Source organism: Fistularia commersonii, chromosome 13 (genome assembly GCF_037954325.1).
Source record: "Fistularia commersonii isolate RoL2024-O1a breed Wild chromosome 13, RoL_Fcom_v1.0, whole genome shotgun sequence".
Classification (NCBI taxonomy): Eukaryota; Metazoa; Chordata; class Actinopteri; order Syngnathiformes; family Fistulariidae; genus Fistularia; species Fistularia commersonii.
The window spans coordinates 16408026-16432845 of NC_141296.1; the positions used below are offsets into that span (position 1 = coordinate 16408026).

The following is a 24820-nucleotide window of genomic DNA, read 5'->3' on the forward strand; positions in this document are numbered from 1 at the left end:
GTAAACTATAAAGTGTCTCAGTGAAACTATAAAGTGTCTCAATGAAACTATAAAGTGTCATAGTAAACAAGTGATAAAACTATAAGTGTCTTAGTAACAAGTGAGGTAAGGAGTGCACAAAAGTATGATAAAAGGAAAAATTGTAGTGTAGCTGTTATGAAATGAAATCTTGCACAAATAAACTATCCGTTCCTCTTACGGTACGTGGTACTAATGTACATCTACCGAATTTCCGGACTATAAGTCGCACCGGCCAAAACACATAACGAAGAAGAAAAAAATCAGTTGTAAATTTCTGTGTGATTTTGGGGTTGTTGGGAATTGGTTTGGGGTGAACGAATTCTGGGTCGTTGTTTATTTTTTACCTGGAATTGAGTGGGAACAGTTAGTTGTATTGCAGGCGCGTGTGGCCACCAACAGCTAGTGCTCATTAAACAGACATTTTACCGTCACAACGGGTGTATCCCTGACTAAAATGCTACAATATATAAGTCGTTTTGGGGAGGGGTTATTTGATAATATCAGAGACCAAGAACAGCCATTCGCTTTGAAAGGCAAGTTACGGCGTAATATCTGAGTGGACGTGCCCAACCATGACGATTTGCTGGTTAAACCACATCTTAATCTGAACAATTAAACAACTGCGGCTCCACTTGATTTTTTCCATCTCAGCGCGCTCGCTCTCATCCCAAAACACATTCAGTCAGTAGGAAATCACAGAACTCGAAATATTCATCTTAACAGTACCACAGGGTTGTTACAATAGTAATAACAACAGTATAGGACTATACTGGACTATTTACTTTATACAGGACTATATACAGGACTATTTACAGCGCTGATGCTTGAGCTGCCCCAGATCAGGTTAGGCACCAAGTTAGGCTATGCAGTGTGTATGTGTGTGTGTGTGTGTGTACGTTTGTGTACGTCTTTGTCAAAAAAAAAAAAACAGCTTACTGTTCTGTATACTTCCTGTGCATCTTGTATTTGCAAGTGTTATTTGCAGTGCTTATGTCCTCTATTGTAAGTCGCTTTGGATAAAAGCGTCTGCCAAATGTAATGTAATGTAATGTAATGTAATGTATAGACAGCAAGAGGCCGAACAGGTGTCTGGTATGTTCACATAACATTGTGGCGAGCTGTGGTTCAGCAAAGCAACAATTGGAGTCAAGGAAAAATTGCTCTTTAGAAGTCCGCTTTAATTTAACAGACAGTGAACATTGGAAACCCAGGGTGTGTCTCTCTCAGCGCTAACAGTTAGCCTGGGAGTGCACTCCCCCGTTATGGTAACTAACCGGGCAGGTTCGTGTCAGACATCGAACACAACACTTTGCAGTCATTCAACCATGGAGTTCTCTAACATAGAACCGAGAGAAGCATCATCATTACCATTCGCAAAGGATTCTGGCGCTCCGCTGGCCAGTCCCCCCCCCCTCACGTTACATAGCCTCCACCAAGCAGGTTTGCTGTCCACAGCAACCTAGTGTTGATTGCAAAGTCTTGAAAGCGGGTTGGGGTCCTACGGCGTCGGCGAGGTCGACCAGGTCTCTGGTGAGCAGGCTCAGAAGGGGGGCTGGTCTCTGGTGGCCGGTATCCAAACTTGCTCTGTGCTTGGAGCGGAGGTTGATGCGGGTCAAGGACTACCACGCGACTCCTTTGCATTAGCCTCACCTTGTACACAACGTCCGATAGGTTTTGTAAAACAGCACACGGGCCAACCCAGTGGTTCATCAGCTTAGGAAAGAGTTCCTTTCTCCTCACCGGGCTGTAGACCCACACCCGGGCCCCGGGAGCAAAATTCTCACCACAACAGTGCACATCGTAGGCCCGTTTGTGTTTGGGCCTCGCCTCCGTGAGCGCTTGCCTGGTTGACCCGTGCACCCCCTTAAGTCCTTCTCGGAGATGGTACAGGTAATCCAAGCCAGGTCTGCCCTCCACTTCAGGATCATGCGGAGGCCCGAATGCCAAGTCCACAGGCGCATGTAGTTCCCCCCCCCAAACATAAGTGCCATGGGGGTGCATTTAGTGGACTCCTGGACTGCTGACTGACAAGCCCACAGGACCAGTGGTAAGTGCAGATCCCAATCTCGCTGCTGCTGACTGGTCAGAATCACCAGTTGGGTGGCCGGGCTTCGATTACACCGCTCAACCCACCCGTCAAACGGTCCATGGCGACCAGGTTGTAACTGGAAAGGTACCCAGGATGTCAACAGCTACGCGTTTGGTGGACAAAAAGGTCTACATCCTGGCGGCATCCGGGCCAGTAGAGCCGGGCTCAAAGCCGCTAGAGCTCACCCTCCTCTGTCCATGACCTAACCATCTCCGTTTGGCTTCTCTGACCTTCTCTCCAAAACATGTGCTGTTCCTCTGATAGACTCATTCCTAATTCTCACCATCCTGGTCACTCCCAAAGAGAACCTTAGTATCTGTATCTCTGCAACCTCCAGCTCTGCCCCCTGTATTTTGTTATTCCTAACAGTTTCTAGTCCATACAGCGTCGCCGGTCTCACCACTGTCTTGTACACCTTTCCTTTCATTCTGGCCGATAGTCTTCTATCTCTTCGTACCCCTGACACTTTTCTCCACCCATTCCAACCTGCTTGGACCCGTCTCTTCGCCTCTTTTCCACTCTCTCCGTTGCTCTGGACTGTTGACCCCGAGTACCTGAAATCCTTCCACCTTCTTGATCTCCGCTCCCTGTAGCCTCACCGTTCCACCCGAGTTCCTCTCATTCACACACATATATTCTGTCTTGCTGCGACTAACTTTCATTCCTCTCCTTTCCAGAGCATACCTCCACCTCTCTAGATTTTCCTCAACCTGTTCCCTGCTCTCACTGCAGATCACAGTGTCATCCGCAAACATCATGGTCCATGGAGATTCCTGTCTCACCTCATCTGTCAGCCTGTCCATCTTCAGTGAGAAAACAAGAAGGGGCTCAGCGCTGATCCCTGATGGAGTCCCACCTCCACCTTGAACTTCTCTGTTACCCCTACAGCACACCGTACCACTGTCTCACAGCGAGCATACATGTCCTGCACCAGTCTTACATACTTCTCTGCCACTCCAGACTTCCTCATACAATACCAGAGCTACAAAAACACAATGCAGCTCCCTCCGGCCTTCTCTGTACTTCTCTATTAGCATTGTCAACGCAAATACCGCATCTGTAGTACTCTTCCTGGGCATGAAGCCATACTGCTGTTCACAAAGGCTGACTTCTGCTCTCAGTCTAGTTTCCACTTCTCCTTGCCATAACTTCATTGTATGGCTCATCAAATTTATCCCTCTATAGTTGCCGCAATTCTACACATCCCCAATATTATTAAAAATAGGCACCATCACACTTAATCTCCATTCTTCAGGCACCTTCAAAAAGTCGGAGGACCAGCCAAACCACGAAAAGAGTGCGACTTAAAGTCGGAAAAATACGTTACGTGTTCCCTTCTTCTTTTCTTCCTTTCCTGTGAGCTTTTCCCTTCAGGGGTCTCCACGGCGAATCCTCCTTCTCCATCTAACCCTATTCTCTGGATCCTCCTCTCACACCAACTCACTCCATGTCCTCTCTCGATTTGTCTTCAGAACATCTTCAGCTCTGCAACCTCCAGCTCTGCCTCCTGTTTTTGTGTCATTGTCACCGTTTTTAGAGCATCTCACCACTGTTCCCTCCTCTTTTCCTTTCATTCTGGCTGACAGTCTTCTGTTTTAGTATGCGGTCCCTTGATAGATAAATCAAACCGGGAGATAAACTTGGGGACATGAACATGTAATGCACAGACACTTCCTTAATGGAACAATAAAAAGGAAGCGGCGAGCGCCTTGTGCAAACACCACTGTGATTATCATGGGACTGTCCATGAAGACTATTAAAAGTTTATCTGCTCTTTATATTTTGTATTTCTCCAATAAGAGACGCCATCAGACATTTGGACAAAAGGTCGCAACGCTTGTCAGCCGCTCAATGACGAATGCTTAAATGTTGAGTAACATTTGTCAAATACAGGTACATGACTGAGTGTCATGTACCTGTATTTGTCAAAACAACTTTTCAACAGCCAGAATCCACTTCCACTTGTAAGGTCATTATTACGGAAGACAAAATGCCCACTCGATGTAATCCTGTATTCTTTAGAGAAAATATTATATGCGAATATATATGCTGCTGAAAAAAATACAGGGAACACTTGAACAACACAATGTAACTCCGAGTCAATCACGCCTGTGTGAAATCATAGCGTCCACTCAGGAAGCAACACAGATTCATTTGGACTTGTTTTAAGGACATTACGTCAAAGTTGGATCAGCCTGGAGTTTGTTTTTACACTTTAATTTGGAGTGCGATTCCTAATCCAGACCTCCGTGGGTCGATACAATTGATTTCCATGGATCGTTTTTGGTGCGATTTTGTTGTCGGCACATTCAACTGTGTAAAGAGCAAAGTATTTCATAAGAATATTTCATTCATTTAGATCCAGGATGTGTTTTTTAAGTGTTCCCTTTATTTTTTGGAGCGGTGTATATTATATGTACAGACATGTGTATGTATATATATGTGTGTGTGTGTGTGTGTGTGAGTGTGTGCGCACACATAGTTTCTGCTTTTCTGGCCTTCAATCTTTTCATGAAATTCAGTCCTGGAAAGAGAAAAAAAAAGAAAAAGAAATGATTTTGCATCCTCTTAAAGCTGAGGATGAAGGACTAAAGTCCGGCGCGCGTGTCAATCGATAGCAGCAATATTGATTTTCAGTCAAATCAGACTGCGGTGCTTTAATATGGTCAAAAAAAGCCCCACTGCCAGGAGATAAAAAGTAATAACATACGTTTTCTTTCTCTCTTTGTGCACACAAAGGCGCCGGCCGAGATACAGGTTGCACTTTTCAAACTTTTGTTTTTACAGGTTGGTGAATTTGACCTTTAACCCAAACCGGCCGTTGCATAAGCAGCTACAAAACCCCGATACGAGCCCCTTACCAGCTCACGGACAGTCTCCCGGACACACAAGGACGGTGAGGTTTTCGTGACACCGCTGCAGTAACCCATCACCCGTCGTCTCAGACGATAGAATTGGCTTTTCTGATCGAGAGCCGCGTTTCCTCTGTGGTATATTCAGAACCTTCATTGATGCTGGAGGAAATGTAGAAACTGAGTCCCGCTTTGTCTCATTGAACACGGAGCGGCGAGATAAAGAATCCCAGAATAGGACCGGAGTCGGTAAATGCGGCGGGGCTGAGCAGGTTGCCACGACAACTGACTGTATGGAAAGTCCTTAACTGTTTCATTGATTATTCAAGAAGAAAAAACTGCCGTCTTTCATGAAAAAATGGATTATAACAGTATCTGAGCAGAGATTCGACCTGCGTGTATTCATGCCCAGGTACATTTCATTCACATGGTGCTTTATAAACGTCTTTTTCAATAGGATGACTACAATGAAGACTCATTTTCAAAGAATGAGTTCCCGCAGGGACTCAGCTTGGCACACACACACACACACACACACACACACGGACACGGTCTGGAAGACTGTCCTACAACCGTGTTTACAATCTGGCGAGGAGATGTTAACCGTTCTCACTTGGATGTTGCATCAGTAGCTCATGATTTAAAAGAATGTGACGGCGCCTCGTTCCTCAGTTCCAGCGAGGGGATGGAGTTTTTCCTTTTCTAAGATCCCAAATTCGAGTTGAAAATGATCAACTTCCTGCGTTTCCGCATCGCTTCGCCGGAAGCGTTGGGCGACGACGGTCGGACTGAGGGTTACCTTCAGCCCGGCGACAGAAGGCTAGAGCGAGAAGATAGAAAGTCCTTCCCCTCCGCTGTGCCATGAGACGGCGAAGAACTCCCCTCGTCCAAAATCGAAGACGGCGTCCCGAGCTCTTCATAGCGTCGGCCGTTTTGATTTTGTCTGTTCTCCTCCGGTCGTTACGATTCACGGGCTTCACGCCGCCTCCACCTGAACCTCCCGAAGAACCGTCTCCGATAGTTTGGCCCAGCAGTATTTGGACAATATTTGACACGATCTTTGTGTTTTGAGCTCTGCATGCCAGCGCGTTGGATTTGAAATGAAACTACAATGGAATTGAAGTGAAGACTTTAAGGTTTAATTCAAGGGGTTGAAATATATGATTAAACATGTGGGATTTGTAGCTTTTTTAATGCAAACTCTACTTGTTTCAGGGGCTCAAAAGGTATTGGACAAATACACACAACCCACAGTAAAATGAACGTTACTTGGATGCGATGTGGAGAATCCTTTGCAGGCAGCGACTGCCTGAAGTCTGGAACCCACGGACCCACGGATTGGGACGCTTTGCCAGGCTTTTACTGCGGCTGCCTTCGGTCGTCGCTTGTTTTTAGGTCTTTCTGCCTGATGTTTTGTGAAAGCATGATCCATTGGGTTGAGATCTGGTGATCGCAGAATATTCCACGTCTTTGCTTTCAAAAAACTCCCGGGTTGCTTTTGCAGTGTGATTTGGATCATTGTCCATCTGTACAATCAAGTTTGCTGCATTTGGCTGAATCCGAGCAGAAGGTAGATCCCTATCTTCTTCTTGTCCTTTGGGCTTTTCCCTTCTGAGGTCGCCACAGCGAATCACCCTTTTCCATCGAGCCCAGGGGTGCCCGCACTTTTTCAGCCTGAGAGCTACTTATGACATGACCGAGTCCAAACGATCTACCGCCCGCTAAAAATGCAAAACACATTATTTGTAAATATATTGAGAATCATTTTTATGTGTACAGTACATGCTGGTGTTCCTCGCATTACTGCATCAACCTATATTGCACAATATATAGCGTGCACGGTCCTGCTGCGCACAGGACTGCTCTTGTGTCTCCGGCTCTGCCGCCAGGTTCCGGAAGTTTGCCAAATCACGGCGCTTTGAGGAGAGATGTTGCATTTTGCGTTTGAAAGCATGAACTGAGCTGATCACATTGATCCCAGTTGTGTCCTTTCCTTGCAGCTCCAGATTAAGGTCATTCAGCATGTTGGTCATCAGCAGCCACTGATGCTCATTTAGTTGGCTATTATCTGTTTACCTTCACGGAAAAAAACTCCTCGATCTCCGGCAACAGCTCTGGAAATCTTTGCAGGAATTTCCCCCGACTTAGCCGTCTCACGTCGGTGTGCAACAGCGACTCTGAGTGGCCGCGCTCAGCCTTCTCCAGATGTGCACGGAACCGCCGTCTTTGAAGAGATCCGGCCCGAATAGGACGGGCGATCTTTGTTGCCACGTCCATGATCTCTTTCATGTTGAGCATTTATGCACATAATGCTTGTTGGTGTATAATACAGCGGTAATGAGGAAGTCCGGAAAATCATCATCCTTTTTTTTTTCAATGCCTTCGCGATCGACCGGCGTAATGGGCACCCCTGATCTAACCCTATTCTCTGGATCCTCCTCCCTCGCACCAACTAACGTCATATCGTCTCTCAATACATTCATAAATCTTCCTCCAGACCTCTTGCCTGGCAGCTCCAATTCCAGCATCCGTCTACCCATATATTCACTATATTCAGCCATCTCAGTCTGGCATCTCTGACCTTCTCTCCAAAACATCGAACATGTGCTGTACCTCTGATGGACTCATTCCTGATCCTCTCCGTCCTGGTCACTCCCAAAGAGAACCTCAACATCTTCATCTCTGCCACCTCTAGTTCTGCCCCCTGTCTTTTGGTCATTGGAACAGTTTCTAGTCCAAACATCATCGCTGGTCTCACCACTGTCTCCTCCACCTTTCCTTTTATTCTGGCCGATAGTCTTCTATCTCTTCGTACCCCTGACACTTTTCTCCGTCCATTCCAACCTGCTTGGACCCGTCTCTTCGCCTCTTTTCCGCACTCTCCGTTGCTCTGGACTGTTGACCCCGAGTACCTGAAATCCTCCAGCTTCTTGATCTCCGCTCCCTGTAGCCTCACCGCTCCACCCGGGTTCCTCTCATTCACACACTTACACTCTGTTTTGCTGCGACTAACTTTCATTCCTCTCCTTTCCAGAGCGTACCTCCACCTCTCTAGATTTCCTCAACCTGTTCCCTGCTCTCACTACAGATCCCAATGTCATCTGCAAACATCCAGGTCCATGGAGGTTCCTGTCTCACCTCATCTGTCAGCCTGAACCATCACCAGTGCGAAGAAGAAGGGTCTCAGAGCTGATCCCTGATGGAGTCCCACCTCCACCTTGAACTTCTCTGTTACCCCTACAGCACACCGTACCCGTGTCTCACAGCGAGCATACATGTCCCGCACCAGTCTTACATACATCTTTGCCACTCCAGACTTCCTCATACAATACCAGAGCTCCTCTCTTGGCACCCGGTCAGATGCTAGGATTTCTAGGTCTACAAAAACACAATGCAGCTCCCTCTGGCCTTCCCTGTACTTCTCTATTAGCATTCTCAAAGGAAATACTGCATCTGTCGTACCCTTGACACCAACCAAGTGTACAACTATACGTGTCACTTGTCCGTACACAGATTAAATGGAGTCTTTCTGATCTTTTGAACATTTATCTTAGATTTCTTTCAAAATTTCCCTCTTTCCAAAGAGCAGGATGAGGCTCAACGTGGAACACGTGGCTTCAAAAAATGCAGCGCTTGTCAGAGCTTTTGCCCTTTTGTTGTGAAGTTTCGTAAAGCGTGGCCTTCAGTGTGCCGGGTCTTCCATTTACTCACTTTCCCCTTTACATCGTAAGACACTGTGGTTTAGCATTTGTCAGGTAAATTCTTAGAAATAGATCAAGAAGATGATTGCTGAGTTAATTTGAATATGTGATTTTATCATATCCTTATCGGCTGCTTTCCTCTTATGAAACGTTTCCTGTTGACCATAGGTATCTACCGTTGATCTGAATATAAGTAGCTCATTTTATGAGCGTTTTTAGTCAACATTATTGCTCTCTTGATCAACATCTGTTTAGACATGGGGATCTTTCTTCTCAGTATTGTCTCGCTGTGCGTGGGGACGGCGGCAGCTCTCGCTGAAGCAAACCTAACCGATATCGATTTGCTGATTTTGATTTCACAGGAGGCTAAAAACGCGTCCAGCATTGTGGTAAGAAAACTACAAAAACCAAACGTGCTTATTGGATGTCATTATATTTACAGCGATGTATTGTGTTTGAAGCCCGAGGATGAGTTGGTGCGCAAGATTCAGAGGGATGGCCCTTTATGCCACGTATGTACGAATGCACTTTTCATCAAATCACGGTAAAAACACGGCTTTTCGTTCGGCCGCGATCCCTGATTGTGACTTTCTCTTTGCAGGAACACTATTTCTGTTTGGTTACGAAAGCACTGAAAGGAATTTCTCACCGCCAATTGCGTAATTTAATCCACTACGTGAAAGAACACAACAGGGTAAACATCATGCTTATTATTGCTATTATTATTAGTGCTGTTTTCTTTTTGCGATGAAGTTCAATTTGAACCCTTTCTAAAATCACTTGCGCGACTAAAATGAAATCTGTCAAAAATGTTTCAGAGAGCACCGGTGGCTTGTGGCGACAGGGAACTGAGTTCTGCAGAAGGACGGCTGACAGACCTGCTGGATCATATAGCAGAATGTGCCGGTGTATTACGAAAAAAGAAACTTATGTCAAGAAAAAAAAAATAACCGAGTTATTATTTATTGTCAAATGAACTCTCTATTTCCAACTGTTTGTTTTTTTTTTCTCTACAAATGTGTATTTACTTCAATAAATTATAAAACAAACACCTCAGAGAAAGTCATTTGTCACCGTTTTTTGAGGTGCTTCTGATGTAGCGACAACCTCTTTGACGCTCGGGCCAAAACGAGGGTCACTTTTAAGACCGGATCCGTTAAGCGACACACTGGGACGACCGGAATTCTCACGATATGGAATTGAAAGGCAGAGTTTGAGATAAAACATGTCAAATAATTTAATAAAGAAAATATCCAAGGGTTAAAAGGATGTAAACATGTGAAATGTACAGACACAAATAAAAGTCAGCATCCGGCTACAGAACGGAATTAAATTAAATAACACTCACAAAAATCCCGACTAGTGCATTCATGTGAAGCGTTCAGTGATCACGGTGCATCTTAATACAAACGCTTGCGAATAGAAGATCACTTGCTTAGCAGAAAAAAAATCAAATAACATGGCACAAATATAACTGGCTGACGTGCACGTCACTATGTGTGTGACCTATTTTAAGAAGTATAAAGCGCACTGTTCTCTGCGTGACACTACTCATATATGTATCCTGTCGGCGTCACGAGGGGAAAACACAGTCCTGTGCTAAGAGCGGAACGATTTCCATTTATTTTCCTCGATGGACGTGAAATAATCATCTATCCGCCGATCCCACAGAAGGAATCATCTTCTCCGCCAAAAACACTGGACCGCAAGCGTCGCGGAAACGTCGATACCGTTTCATTAATTCCTCACTAATTGTACGATAAAATTAGACGTGAATAAAGTGATTCGCGGATCAAACAAATGATCCGTGACTAAATAGGGAGAACTTAAATATACATTCTCAATTTATTATACTTTATTTCCTATTTCAATTGGGAAAAGTAATTGTGCAAAAAATACGGACTAACAAATCCATCGGTGACCGGCTCGAACGTAAGGTGGATCCAAAAAACAAAAATGAAACCGCAAATACGTGTCATTTCAAAACGCATTTGAACTTGATCCAACAGGGTTGTTCCAAGGAGAGGAGGCGGACCGTCAATTTGTCATACTTTGAAAAAAGGGGAAAAAAAGGGGAAAAAGAAAAAGCGATGGCGGCAAAGGCATCCGGCCATTTGGGGTTTTTCCATCTCCTGCGGCCGATGCCCTTTTTACCCCCCGTCGCTGGCGCGCAGACCCGAGAGCCCAAAGGCTAAATGGAAAATCCATTTGGCGGTGAAATGCGGAGGAAATGTAAATGGAAAAGGTTGCCCACCTTTTGAATCCCCGGTTCAAATTGGTCTTCTCATTTCAGCTTGTGAGGGATTAACTCACACTCGTGATACCTGCGGTATTTTGAGAAAATTTCCGTTTCTTTGGGTCGGTCCCCGACCGAAGAGCAATAGTTGTTCCCGAAATGATTTTAAAATACTTTTTTCTGTCGCGAGATGAATTATTTACTTGTTTGGTTTTTTTTTTTTCTATATTTGAGTTAATGTCCTAACCTGTTTTTCAGTTCCTGATTTTATCGCACATTCGTTTACAATCGATCAAACACCGTGGTGGCGTTTATGCGGTCCGATGACATTTGAGCTTATTTTGAAGCGTACATGTGATGTAGCGCGTCTTCGCACGCTGATTAAATGTGCAGGTTACAGAAAACTTTTATTTTTTGGGGGGTCCGTTTTAACACTTTGTCCATTTTCTAAGCCAAGGATGTCCCGGCGAACGGTTTGCTCGTATTTACGCCGAGCGGGGAGCCGCGTTTGTGACTCTTTAGAAGCCGATCAAATGCATCGCAAGCAACATTGAATATTTCTGCCTCTTGAAGACGGCGTGGAATACAAATAACGGCTCCTCTGCGGGAGGAGGCCTCAATCCCGACAACGGCGTTTTCACATTCAAAACCTCGTCAGTCATACAGTGTATTCAGATAATCTTCGATTGTAAATGATCCGGAGGTGACTCTAGTCTTCTCCAGCTGGAACATCTGAGCTTCTGCACGCCTACGGTGTTTTCACTGCAGAAGGGATTCAATGACAGCATCTGGCTTTGCAGATCTTTTCCTGTGTGAAGATCAGCGCATGACAAGGTATCAATTGCGACACCAACGGATGAGGCGTCGTCTTTCTCAGAATACCAGTTCAGCATAATAATGCAAATACCGCGAGGCGATTTTCCCATACTTTCCTCCACCAGTAAAGCCTGCCGTCAAGGAATGGTGACGGGGTGAGTTCGCGGTGACCAAAATAGGCCGCGATACGGTCGCTTTTGCGACGACGTAGGACAAACCGCTCGGCCCCGCGGCGTCTACGGACGGGGATTACCTCCGACCGGTCTTGGGTCGACCGCTCTTTTTAGACGTCTTCGGCCTCTCCAGTTTCATCAGAGACTGCCGCATGCTCTCCTCTGTGTAGGCCAAGTACACGTGGGACAGGTCCACCTCGAAGGGCTGCGGGACGTCCCACACGTTATTGACGTGTGAGGACAAAGGAACGGACGGCAAACTCTTCCGATAGCAACTTCAGCGGAGACTCACGTCTTTTTCTTTCTTGTCTGGGGCCGGCGTCTGCTTCCGCATGTTGTTTCCAGTGTAGGCCACACATTTCTGACACCGACAGGACAGAACGGGTGACAAAGAAAACCACTTATGACACGGAGGTTTTAAAAAGGAAGCAAAAACAACCTGAAACTCATTGAATGCCAAACAACAGTGTGTGTGTGTGTGTGTGTGTGTGTGTGTGTGTCTCGTGCAACGTCCGCTCACCAGCTGCCATTCTCCGATGTCCTCATTCCAGTGCACGTAATTCTCGATCATCTCCTGCGCGAGACAAACAGATGACGGCGGTGGGAAGAGGACAGGTAATGTCACTGGTGCCAAACCCCAGGACCGGATTTGATCGGGCTTCATGAGCGTCGTGTCAACACATCGTGCCCATGTCGCGTTCCTTTAGTCGTATTTCTGACCGAGTCAAAGGCGGCCTTAGAGGACGTACTTTCTTGAGCTGTGGCATCATACTTAATTTCAATTATATTTACGACGTGTACAAAAGAAAGCGAATCTTTTTGTTTTTTTAGGTCCCGGCTTAATTTCGGAACCCGAAAAGGCCGTTGTTATACCCTTAAATAAGATTGAAAGAGTGGAATTCAAGAGGTATCGTTAAACACTCCAGTACCGGGGTGGTCCGTCATAGACGGAGAAAATGTCCCCGACATCATCATGCTTCAGTGGCATTGTAATTGATTACCTGTCCTAACTAAAATTTGAAAGAACTCGCCACTATAGAGTATATCTGAAGTGGACATGGTGGACACCTACAAGTACCTGGGTGTCCACTTGGACAATAAACCGGACTGGATTTTGAACACCAACGCCATCTTCAGGAAGGGTCAGAGCCGTCTGTTCTTCCTCAGGAGGCTCAGATCTTTCAACGTCTGCAGGACCACGCTGCAGATGTTCTACCACTCGGTGGTGTCCGGCGCCATCTTCTACGCCGTCGTGTGCCGGGCAGCGGGATCAAGACAGCTGACGCCGACAGACTGGACAAGCTCATCGGGAGAGCTGGGTCTGTCCTGGGAGTGGAGCTGGAGTCTGTGGTGCAGGTGTCAGAGAAGCTCCTCGGCATCACGGACAACGTCCATCACCCCCTTGCATGCCACGTTGACGTCCCGTCGGAGCTCTTTCAGTCGTAGACTGATACCACCGAGGAGCTCCACCGAACGCCACGGGAGGTCTTTCCTACCTGAGGCTATCAGACTTTTTAATTCCTCTTCCCTCAGCCGCAGGGAATCTTCAATCTTTGCAGTTACTGCTAACAGTTAGGACAATTCATATTTCATTGTATCGCTTATTCTTCCTCCTTTCTACTATTATCTATTACTGCTATGGTTTTTACTTGAAACTCCGGCACAACAATTTCCTTCCTTCGGGACAAATAAAGTTGTTCTCATTCTCATCTCTCATCTTGGTATATCTCATGTTAACACAGCTGTTAACACGTCCCTGCCGGCGAGGACGCGGCCGGGCCACGAACGCCGGAAAAGCTCGGAAGGACGCGCTGCATCGGCAGTCGGCATCTGGCGGAAGACAGTCCGGCCGACCTGGCCCTCCGCGTACGGACACCTTTGAGCGAGAGCCGAAGTCCTTCCACATCGACGCCGCGCTTCCTAACCTGACGCCGAGAAACCGAGAGCGCAGAGAAAGACGAATTCTGACCTCCGGGCGCGAGGATGACAGTATCTTCCGACGGACGCCATCGCGTACGACGGTTCATTTCCGCATTCTCTATCCAATCTATAGTAGCATATTGCCATTGTATCGACATCCGCGCTGTGCGATGCACTCGAATCTCTAGTTCTGCGCCGTTCCGACAATATTTATTTCCAGTGAAACTCCCATGTCTTTGTGCTGTTGAAGCAGACGGAAGTCATCGTTTCTGCTTTTTGTTTTCCCCCAAAATGGGTTGTCAGCGACTGCGTGCGAGTTGTTGACCGGTAAATAAATGCAGTAAAATTCCTGCTGAGTGATGGTAGCGGCTTTTCAGATCCCTTATTTTCTACAGCCCGCCTGCCTATTTCAGCGGGTAACTTTTCTCCCGTGTAATCCCGTGCTAAGCTTCACGCCGATGTTTCACATTCCCCGCTTTTAACAACCGCCGCCGTCTCAGATCGGCTGAAAAGCAGCGCTTTCCGGCTTCTTAAAGGAAGAATAACGAAGGAGCCGTCAGGCCGTCCCAGATTAGAAGTCAGGTTTCGACCGGCGTCGACCTCCTGCTGCTTTGCTGCCGTATCACAATTCCGTCACGTTTCTCTCCCTATTTTTTTAGTCTCCCTGCCGCCGCCGCCGCCGCCGCTTTCGCTTGGAATGCAGGTTTTCTAGGCCTCTGTTTGCTGTAGGCCCGCCCTCCTCTGCCTGTGGTTGGCCGACGCTCTTGCCCTCCCTTTGGCCGACCTCAAAGCCACCGAGGCAACAAGAGCCAGCCAATCGGAGAGAAGTGGGATGTCCCTTTGGCCGGGCGCCGGTGTGGATACGCCGCCAGGAGAGAGTCCCCTCAGCCAAAACCCGATAAAACTCAACGATACGTCGGTTCCGGCTTCGGGACCCGGACGGGAATCCCTCAGGTCGGAGTCAAAAACATCAAGTACGATAAATCGTCACGCGTAAGTGCAGACAGACCTGGTAATCCTGGGGAATAAAGTTGTCTATGATGAGCATTTGGAGTCGGAGTTCCCGGCTCAGCTGCCGGATGTTCTCCAGGAGGCCTTCGATTTCTCTGTGATGCTCTTGCTGAAGGTCCGCCATCTACAACAGACACGCCACGCCGATAAGGAGCCCTTTCCGACACCCACGAATACAAGACGAACATTAATAGGGAGGATTCTAAGGTTCCCATTTCATGGAATTGCTGTCAATATGCCAGCATTTACCCCTCACATTAAATGTATTATAATATTTATTCTGGATCAACTTTTCAAACTGGGCATTATTTAATAGAGCCATTGAGGTTCCAACAGCTTCCTGAAAATGTCTTTGGGACGACACAGACCTTCCTCGGGTCTGGAAAGGATTACTTTTTGGGAAATGTTGTATTTGGCTGTTTAAAAAAAAAAAAAGTGTCCAAATCTCTTTTGTGTCTTTTGCTTTTTCGGTGTATTTTTTTTTTTCCAGAAAAGTATTTCGACACTTTGTGTTCCAATGCGTTGAGGGAACGCCCTCCCAAAGACTGGACCCGATCATCCCGCGGATCCCTGCTAAATACTCGTATATAGTTCAAGTCCTTACTTCTGATTTGGCTGCCATTAACATGGTCCACACTTTCTTCAGTTTCTTTGTTTTTCCTTGAGCCTCCTCCTGAAGGCTGGTGTACTTCTCTTCAATATCCAGGCGTTCTTGCTGTTTTGAAAGTCAAAGGCGTCAGTGTTCGGCTGGCTTTCTTTTTATCTCTTCCCTTTTTACATTTAGCAATCTGCGATCCGCAACCACGACCGAGAAAGCGTTTTTGGAGGCCGAGCTCAAGGTCAATGTCCTGTGAACCCACGATTAGACCACAGGATGTCGTATGTGAGAATTTTAATTAATCACGTTTTCTCGTTAAAACGAGGTAACCTCACGACCGCCGGTAGATCGTGTCGTGACACATCCTGTCACATTTCTTCACGTAATTCTGAAAGATTACCGATCTGATGTGTGAATAACCACTTCTTTGTTGCAAAAAATCGGAACGATCTATGCAAATTTAATTACGATATCACCAAAAACCTTCCTCGAGTGATAGCCTTAAAGCAACGTGGCGTTTTAAAACGTGTTTTTATGACACGTTCCACACCCATTACTTGCATGAACGCGATAGTGATCAAACTATTCCCGCAGACCCATGTGTGAAAAATCTTGCATGAACTCCTCACCTCTTTCTCCTCCAGCTCTTTCCGAAGACGTTCTGCCCTCCGGCGACGTTCTTCCAGTTCATTGTTGGATTCCTGCAATAGTTTCTCCTGCTCCTCAGCTTTAGCCAGGAGGTCCACGCCGCCCACGATCACCTTTTTTTCTAAGGCGGACAATTTCTCAAGCAACAGGTGATGCTCCTGCCTGAGGGAGGAGAGGTGGACGGCAGAGGCATCAGGGGCGAGGCTTGCCGCAGATCGATACCACGTGGACCGATTCGCGTTTTTTAGCGAAACGTAAAAATACAAGTTAGCCGGTGTGTTGGAAGAGGATGCAGAGGTTAGGGTTGGACGGAGGCAGAGGCTTCGCTGCGGTAACTCCCGAAGTGAGCGGCCAAAAGGGAAAAAAGGACTCACTGAGCTTTGAGCAGATCCTTCTCCCTCTTCTCCAGCTCCGCTCTCGCTTTGTTCCTCTCCTCCTCTTCCATGTCCAACTTTGCCTCCAAAGCCTTTCTTTCTTCTTCGATCTTTGCCTGCATCTCCACCATCTTGTCGGGGGAAACCTTCTTCCTCCCTTAGACACACGCGGGAAACTGTTAGTACGCCTCCATTTTGCGCGTCGATGCCCGACCGATGACTTCACTAGGTTGGAATAATCAAAATGCACAGTCATTCATCTGATCCTCAGCAGAGCTATGATCAAACCTGTGCGGATTAGTTTGTTTATTTGCTCACCGTTACTGTCACAAAACTTTATTTTACGGATTTTGGAAAAGAGAAACATATCCCTAAGAGGCCCTGGTTATCAAACAGGCGATACGGAAAGACGTGTTTGTTTGTTTGTTTGTTTGTTTGTTAATTACAGAACGACTGTTAGTGGAAACACAATTTAAAAAAGTAAGGCCTGAATACCATTGTTGGATTTTTAATGAAGAAATTGTCATGAAATGGAGAATATGGCACTCACAGATGGCATCCCTACATAGAGAAACGGAAATCGCGTCGACTTTTACCAGACGATTGATACCTTCTTGACTAAGACCCGCTTTGAGACACCGTTGCTAGAGGAGACGAGGACCATATAGATTCTTACACCAACCTCTTTCTTCTTGAATTAAGAGGCGTAAACAAGTCGGACGGGCCGCATTTGCGTCGGGAGGAGAAAGAGAGACAGAGAGTAACGTTACAGAATGACTGTGACAGTCTTATGAGTCTACAGAGGGGAGCGATAAGGGACGGAGAATGAGTGGGGAGCAGACAGAGTAGCAGACTTCCTGCGATAACGCTGACGAGAGGAAAAGTGATAGGGGACAGACAAGTCGGACAAAAATACGTCACACAATGATATGATTCGTGTAAAGGCCCGCCGAGCGTCTTTTAGGGACGGGGATGCAAAGTAAGCCATAAAGCCTGGATATAAGAGCTCTAATTTAGGAAACAGGGCCGTATGCGTTCATGCACAATTAGCGTTAAAGCTGTTGTCAAAAAGGTGGATGACAAACGGAGGCGGAATGCATTTGTAGGAGTTAGAGGTCAATTTTTGATTTTGTGCGCCAAATGTCAAGCTGATGGAATGCAAGTGATGTCCAGATAGTTCCTGGGCATCATGTTCATCGGGAAGCTTTGCAATCACGTTCGTGTGAACTGACCAGCAAATACATTTTGACCAGCTGCCTAATATCTACCGCACCTCTCAGCCCATAACCTTTCAGACGTGACTCCACCCGACTTGTGGAAGTCGTTTGTGGTATCTGGCAAGGTATCACGAGCAGGAGGTCCTTTATCTCTTGTGGTTTACAGCCTCCATGAATCACAATTGTCTACTCGGCAAATCCCACGGATGCTTGTTATGACTGAGATGCGGGGAATCTGAAGCTGATCTTGAATTATTCCTGTTGGTTTTTGGGGGGGACGGGGGCGGGGGCAACGTCCACATGAATAAATGGCGGGCGCAAAGGTTTCCCGGCACACAACGGCTTAAAATACGACACTGACTCATTGCCCTCTTCTCGCTCACCGCCTTCACTTCCTCGGACGACCTCTACGGCAGGTCCTGACCGATGCGGACCGAAACCGCCTTTCTGGGAGATTCTGAGCGTACAGAAAAATGAGTCCCGTTCATAATTCACCTCGCCTCTCAGTGGTCAATGTGTTATTGCTGGTCAATCTAGATCGCAACGATATCCGGCAAATCCGGGACGTACAAGTGGTAAAGCATATAATTGTGGTCAGCGGTGGGGTGGCTGGGGGCGCCAGAGCAGTGTTTGTGGAAGGTAGTGCGCGGGAGTGGTTGAGGGTTATATCTGACACGGGGGGGCAATCAAAAACCCCTTTCCACACATGCCATGTAATAAATGCTCCCCCCCACAATCTGTTCCGGCATGGACCGAAAAATGACCAACGCCAGCCAAAGAGATGGCCGCATATCGCAAAAGACAATTTATCGACTCTTAATCAAGCCGTTTTATCTCGGTGAATAAAGAAATAAACGATTTAACGCGTTGTTGAATAATTCTCCTGTACCGAATCGCTCTTGTCAAATAATGCGGCGTTAAGACGGGGATCGTTTGAAAAAACCAAACACCGACCAACCCCCAAAACAAAACATCATTCGGCAATTTCTCTAACTGAATATAGCCTTTGGTATTTTGGGGAGATACGGGAGCTGACTCGAGGCGGAAATGAGTAAAGTCCCTCTCAAGAAATCCCATTGAAATGCAGGCAAATATCAAAGTCATGGAAGCCATAGCCCCTGAGTGATAAACTCATTAAACTATGAATGTCAAATGCAACGGTTAAGAGCCACAATGCCGAACTTGCCGAGTTTCCAACTCCTGGTCGTGTGCAGACACACTTGGCGTTACGCAGCACAGACCTTCTCTGTCCTCTTTGTGAGGAGGAGGAGAAGGAGTTCTCGAAGATGCTATGAAAGCTAATCTGAACGCTCAGCTTCAGGCAACTCACCGCAGGCCGCGCCTACGGTCCCAATCGAAAAACATTGGCCAAAATTGATAGAAATAGATATGGATTTTTGTGGAGCTAGGAGTATGCAAAAAAAGTCTTAAACATGTATAAATACTCTATAGGTTCCATGTGTGGAAAGGGCTTAAGTTAGTGAGTTAGTGGTCAAGCAGAGGACTGATCCAACTCACTAGTCTGAGGTTTGTCCTCAGTAGCTGGTGGCACTATGTAGAAGCAGGAAAATTCTGAGCTATTGTTCCTGTGTTTGTTGTCTGAAAGGAAAACACAGGAAGCACCATACCCCCCAAAAAAGTCACGTGAGAAAAAGAAAAGGTAGAAATGCAGAGGAGACGCGGCCCGACCAACTGGCCGGCTGTTGTAAACACATGCAAACAGCAGATGCTTTGGCGCAACCCACCAGCAAACGGCTTGCTTTATTTCTAGATTTGTCAAGAAGAACAAAAAGCAAAGCGGTAAAAATAGCTCTTCAGGTTAGAGCGTCGAACGTAAAAGGCAGGTACTTCAAAAGACGGTGTTGCGTCGATGTGGATTTGGAAAAAAACAACAGAGGCCGACTACCGCCTCGAAGTTCATTCAATCATCGTGGACGCGACTGGATTGTGAATCGCACCGATTATGCGGGGGATTATTGAACTGTGTTCGAAAACGTCCCGCGGGTTTTCACCGGGCACACCGCTTTATTTTGATTGTGAGCAATGTGAAATGAAGGTAAGCATTGAGTTGTTCTTACCCCTTCTTCGTCTGCGCCCTTCTCCCGCCTCCCCGCCCTCATCTTCACCTTCATCCATCTCTTCCGACCCGCTGCCCTCCGAGCCCGAAATTTCCTCACCTGGTTTTTAAGCAACGGTTTAGAAACATACTGCGGATTTTTTTTTTTTTGCCTCGGCCTCTATTTTGCAGAGTAAGGGCAAATTACCCTCTTCGAGTTTCTTCTTTAGCTCCTCGATCTCCTTTTGAAACTGCCGGAGCAGGGCGTCCTTCGGGTCCTCATTGATTCGAGCTTTATTCTTGATGTTTTTAGCCCTATTAGCGTAGCGCAGGGTACTGATGGTCTCATCGTAGTTGTAGTCTGCAGGGCCTATGTTTGCGCACTGGTCGGGAGAAAAACGTCGATTAGATATGAGCAAAAACTGTGAGTCAGCGAGGCCGAACGCATAGGTCCTATAAAACTTGGAAAGACACAATCCGTGATATTGCGCAGCCTAAGTCTCAGCATGACAGTTAGCTTTATTTCCGGGACACTTCATGTTTCACGCAGCACTAAGCCATGGTTTCAAGGATGAATTCGTTTGGTGTCTACATTAATCTTTGTTCTCGATGGCCTCTTTGATTTTGGCGTTCCTCTTTCGCTTGTGATTACCTCCCGTTCACGAACATACTGCATATTTCAACTTTTCAATTGCGTGTTATGAGCGTGGAACGCTAATGTCGATAAAGGCTATCTAAACATGTTTGTCCGACCGTAGTGCCCGGGTTTCCAGGCGTTTCATACCATCATGGTCTTGGAGTTTCCTCCGAGTGAATCCTGCAGCAGACGGGTTAATTTGGAATTCCTGTAGGGTACATGTGTGCTCTTGCCATCCACCAGGGCAGAGATAACATTGCCCAGCGTGGACAGAGAGAGATTGATCTTTGTTGCTTCCTTTAATCGCTGACCCGTGGCTCCAGTTTTACCCTGTCTCTCGGAACCCTGCGAGAGGGGGGAGGGGCAGTTATATCATTCCGGGCCAGATAGATTGTCAGAGAGAACGTTCAGTCTCCAGATACATACCGCAAGATCAACCAGATGAAGCTTCCCCATGCGCACATGCTGGTTTCCATCGACTCCCTTCTCGCTGCACTCGATGGTGATGGTGAAAATGGCATGAGATCGGGAACTGTGTTCATTCATGTTTGTGGCGCCGACAGACCCTATAGTGGGGGACGTTGAATGTTGTTTTACTTGGAAGAGTCCCGCTGAAACCGTTCTCTGTTTTCGAATGCCGTTTCTAACACTATTGGGCAAACTTTAGGAAAAATTGCAGTTGCCGTTTGTCTTTCGGTTGTGCAAGTTCATCGACTTACGATTTTTGTGGCCCAGTGTCATAATCCTGTCCATGTCATCGGCATTATTTACGACGTAACCTGACAGGTCTTTTATATACACACCGACATCAGGCCTTTCCTTAACCTGCGATGAGAACAAAAGACAAAACACGCTTTATCGTAGACACTCGCTCTACGCAGAAAAGATGGGCCACAAAGGCGTGTATAATGCAAGCATCATCCTTTCACCTCTAGCCTCTGCATCTGGTCTTTGCCCAACAAATCTCGCACTTCTTCATTGTATATCTCCAGGTACGAAACACGAACCAAAAACCTGTGGAAGTTTGAAGAGAGGTACATAAAACATGCGCAAACACACACACACACACACACACGCGGTGTTAGTTGCGCTGTGATAAGCAGACCCTCTGGGGGCTGAACAACACAAGTGGCAGATCGGTGAGGTTAAACTGCATCAGCTAAAACAAACAACCGATGCTTTGGATAAGCGGTGATTGGCACGGAGTGTAGTCTCAGAGGGATGCATTTTTCGAGAGGCTGTTTGTGGAAAGGAACCACTTCATTTTGATATGTTTTCACATGTAGTTTACGTTCGTACAGAACTCGATCGATATCCAGAGAGAAGCTTTATGGACGCCGTGACAGACGGTATGAAGGTAGTCGGTGTGAGAGAGGAGGATACAGAGAACAGGATTAGATGGAGAGGTTGGATTCACTGTGGAGACCCCTGAAGGGAAAAGCCCAAAGGAGGAGAAGAAGAAGATGGAACCTGATCAATATGAGCGGGGTCTCATGTTTCACATGAAATAACAAAGAGTGCGATTCACTTGAACACCGAGGGGGAAAAAAAAAAATCTCAATGTTTGCTTACACAATACAGTCTTACCTCGTGTCACCCTCTGCTTTCGCAATGTGACCAAAAATGTGAGCAAAGGAGTTTGGGATGATTCCTCTGAGCTCCGGCACTGCTCTCACACCTTCCATGGTGAATGTCTTCCCCGTGCCTGTTTGCCCGTAAGCAAAAATGGTGCCTAAAAAGGAGCCGAATATCAGAAAATCCAATGAGCGGCTTCGGTACAAATGGTGGAATCGAGAGACCACATAATTACGGGCAAACTCAGCGGACGTCACGGAGTGCGACACGACGGTTATTCGTCTCGGTGGCTGAAATGCGCATTGATACGCGGCTCTGGTGAGGACATTTGAGAGCGAGCGATGATTTCTAGATACGGGAATGTCATTTGACATCGTTTACCATTATATCCCTCTAATACTGAGTCGATGATGGGCCGGGCCGTGAGATTGTAGACGTCTAGCTGCTTGCTCTCCGGGCCGAACACGGTGTCAAAGGTGAAGGTTTTGGGAGGCTCCTGGGGGATCTCCAGTTTGTTGACGGTTATGGTCCCGCGGATCTCGTCGACGACGATGGCCTGTTTATGTCCCATCATCTTCTCCTTCTGGTTCAGGGGTCGACATCTCACCACCACCTTGACGTTATCCATGACCTCCTGCTTGTCAGGCTTCTCCGGCTTGCTGCTCTGAAATCACGCATCGGTTCAACATGCGTTGTCAAACAATCACAATAAACTTCAGACCTGCAGAAGGTTTGTTTTCGCCGAACCGTTACACAACGACCGAAAAAAGGGGGCGATAAGCGGAGGGCGTTAATGTCGCATTTCTTGCTAGGTTTGCGGGCACTGCCGTGACGGGGTTGCTAGGCAGGCGTAATGCAAACGTTGCTAACATGGACGATGACGTTAACTAGCTAGCGTCAGAGACGGGCAACGCAGATGATTTGTTTTGAATGAAACCCACTGTTTGTGACGATAAAACGCATGGTCACTGACAAAAGTCGCCGTCTCGAATAGGGAGCCTCCGACTAGTTCTGCTAATTGAAGGATAACGACAGTGCTAATTAAGCTAGTCGGTTAGCAACACACCAGTGAAAGCGGAGGAAGGGAGGAACCCCTCAGCCATCAAAACAAAAACGGCCGAGAGCCGTGATGACTTACCGGCATAGTCGGTGCTCCGGCAACGCTGCTATTGAATGCGTATATGTGCAACAAACGTGAGCAAGTCCTTGTTCATTTGCCGGCGGGTTATCAGATGAATTTAAATGCCAGTGAGGACCAAACAACATTACACGCTCTCGCCGGTAGCCTCTCTCTGGCGCACGGCGCATGCGCAGGACGGAATGGCTATTTCATGTTTTTTTTCTCGCACAAAAACAAAATGACAAGGACAAAAGGGGGAATCGTGAAAATACGCAATATATTATTTATTGTGTACTCGCGATAAAAACAAAAAAAACCAAACTGTGCGTACAGGTCAAACAACCCCACAATAAATCAACGATTGTACAACGCCTCTGCACCCTCGGAAACGGGAACAGAATAAGACCGGGAGGTTAATATTTGGCTACAATTTTTATTATTCCTCCGTATTTCATCACATCCGAGGGAGCCTTTGGCCTCAGAGCTCTGGGCCCTGCGGCTCCTGCCGCCGCTGCTTGGTGCAAACTGCAATGACCGGGGTTGGCCACGAGGTGGACCCACATTTGCTGTGGAGATAATCCCCAAAAGTTTGATTTTTAAACAGCACAATAATAACGAGCGGTAAATACATCGCTTTGCACCACGGCTACAGATCCATCCGTCTCCCCCTGCTTATCGTGAGCGTGTCAGCCGGCGCAGAGAGACCCAGACCTCCCTCCGCCCCGCCACACGGTCCGGCTCCTCCGGGGGACCCCGAGGCGTTCCGGGGCCAGCTCGGAGTCACGGTCTCTCCGGCGTGTCCTGCGTCTTCCCCGTGGTCTCCTGACCAGACGCCCGGGCCTCCTCATCTGACTCCTCTCCCTGCGGAGGAGCGGCGCCTCTACTCCCGGCTCCTCCCGGATCACCCAACTTCTCACCCTTTCTCTAAGGGAGCGTCCGACCGCCCCGCGGAGGAAACTCAATTTGTATCCGCGATCTTGTTGTTTTGGGTCCCACGGCCGGGGACCACGGGCGAGGGCGGGAACGTAGATCCGCCGATAAATTCACCTCGGCGGCCCGATCCTCGGCTCTTGCGCGTCTAGAGAGAACACTGCAAAATCCAGGGTTGAACGAATCATTCGTCCGGACCGTTTCGGCTCACCGTTGTGCCGTTTCTGAGGAAAATCGGAGTGGGGTCGCACGAGGCCTCGTTTCCCTCTTATTTCTTCATTCCTATGCGTGCGGATTGTGTATCGACATACGAATATATCGACAAATACGAGGGAGAGAACGAGTCAAGCTTTCACGATATATTTGTCAGGAGGAGCCGGAAGAATCGGTGCACTGTTATGACACTGAGGAGATAAAGCTTATGTTGATAATGCTGATTGCGTTGGCCTGATTTTTAAAGTAATTCCTTGTTTTATGTCGTGGTTCTTTGTTTTAATCCCGCGTTAATTCATTTTTAAGCTCGCTCACCCTCCTGCCAGCAAATTCCCTTACTTCCTTTTCATTTTATCCCTTATTGGCCGACCTGCCCCGGAAGGAGCGTCGAGAAGCGGCCTGTCGACAATTACGATTTTAAATATATAGAAGCGGGTAGCACGGAGTTAACCGTTCGGCGGTGAACCGTCACGGGTGATCCAGCCTTTTGTTTCACGCTTACATGCGGCACGAACGACTCAACTGCTTAACCGAACCCGGAATTCTACAGTTCGGAGCCGGATACCTCAACGATCGAAGAATCTCCGACGGTCTTGCTTTTACTTAAAGGGATCGGCGTGTTTTTCTGTCTCG

General features: G+C 47.2%; 1 protein-coding gene and 1 long non-coding RNA gene across 3 annotated transcripts; one reads left to right on the forward strand and one right to left on the reverse strand.

Annotated features, from left to right (window-relative positions):
• The first annotated feature begins 8909 nt into the window (after positions 1–8909).
• On the forward strand, positions 8910–9714 carry LOC147228015 (uncharacterized). Its single transcript, XR_015107027.1, has 4 exons — positions 8910–9052; positions 9125–9175; positions 9265–9357; positions 9482–9714. It is a non-coding gene; the product is annotated as an uncharacterized LOC147228015 (long non-coding RNA).
• Positions 9715–9875: 161 nt separating this feature from the next.
• Positions 9876–24777, reverse strand: kif3a (kinesin family member 3A). Of its 2 annotated transcripts, XM_086158381.1 has the most exons (18): positions 23063–24777; positions 22306–22588; positions 21937–22081; positions 21279–21363; positions 21069–21174; positions 20776–20915; positions 20497–20694; positions 19921–20095; positions 19735–19833; positions 19175–19255; positions 16440–16596; positions 16047–16227; positions 15424–15534; positions 14818–14943; positions 12409–12462; positions 12181–12249; positions 11969–12093; positions 9876–11707 (listed from the first exon to the last, which is right to left on the reverse strand). In XM_086158381.1, exons 1-18 carry the CDS (start codon positions 23066–23068, stop codon positions 11659–11661), a joined length of 2190 nt encoding a protein of 729 aa, XP_086014507.1. In that variant the 5' UTR covers positions 23069–24777; the 3' UTR covers positions 9876–11658. The 2 variants fall into 2 exon arrangements, with proteins under 2 accessions (XP_086014507.1, XP_086014508.1); XM_086158382.1 differs by lacking the exon at positions 19175–19255.
• Between the last annotated feature and the right edge of the window lie 43 nt (positions 24778–24820).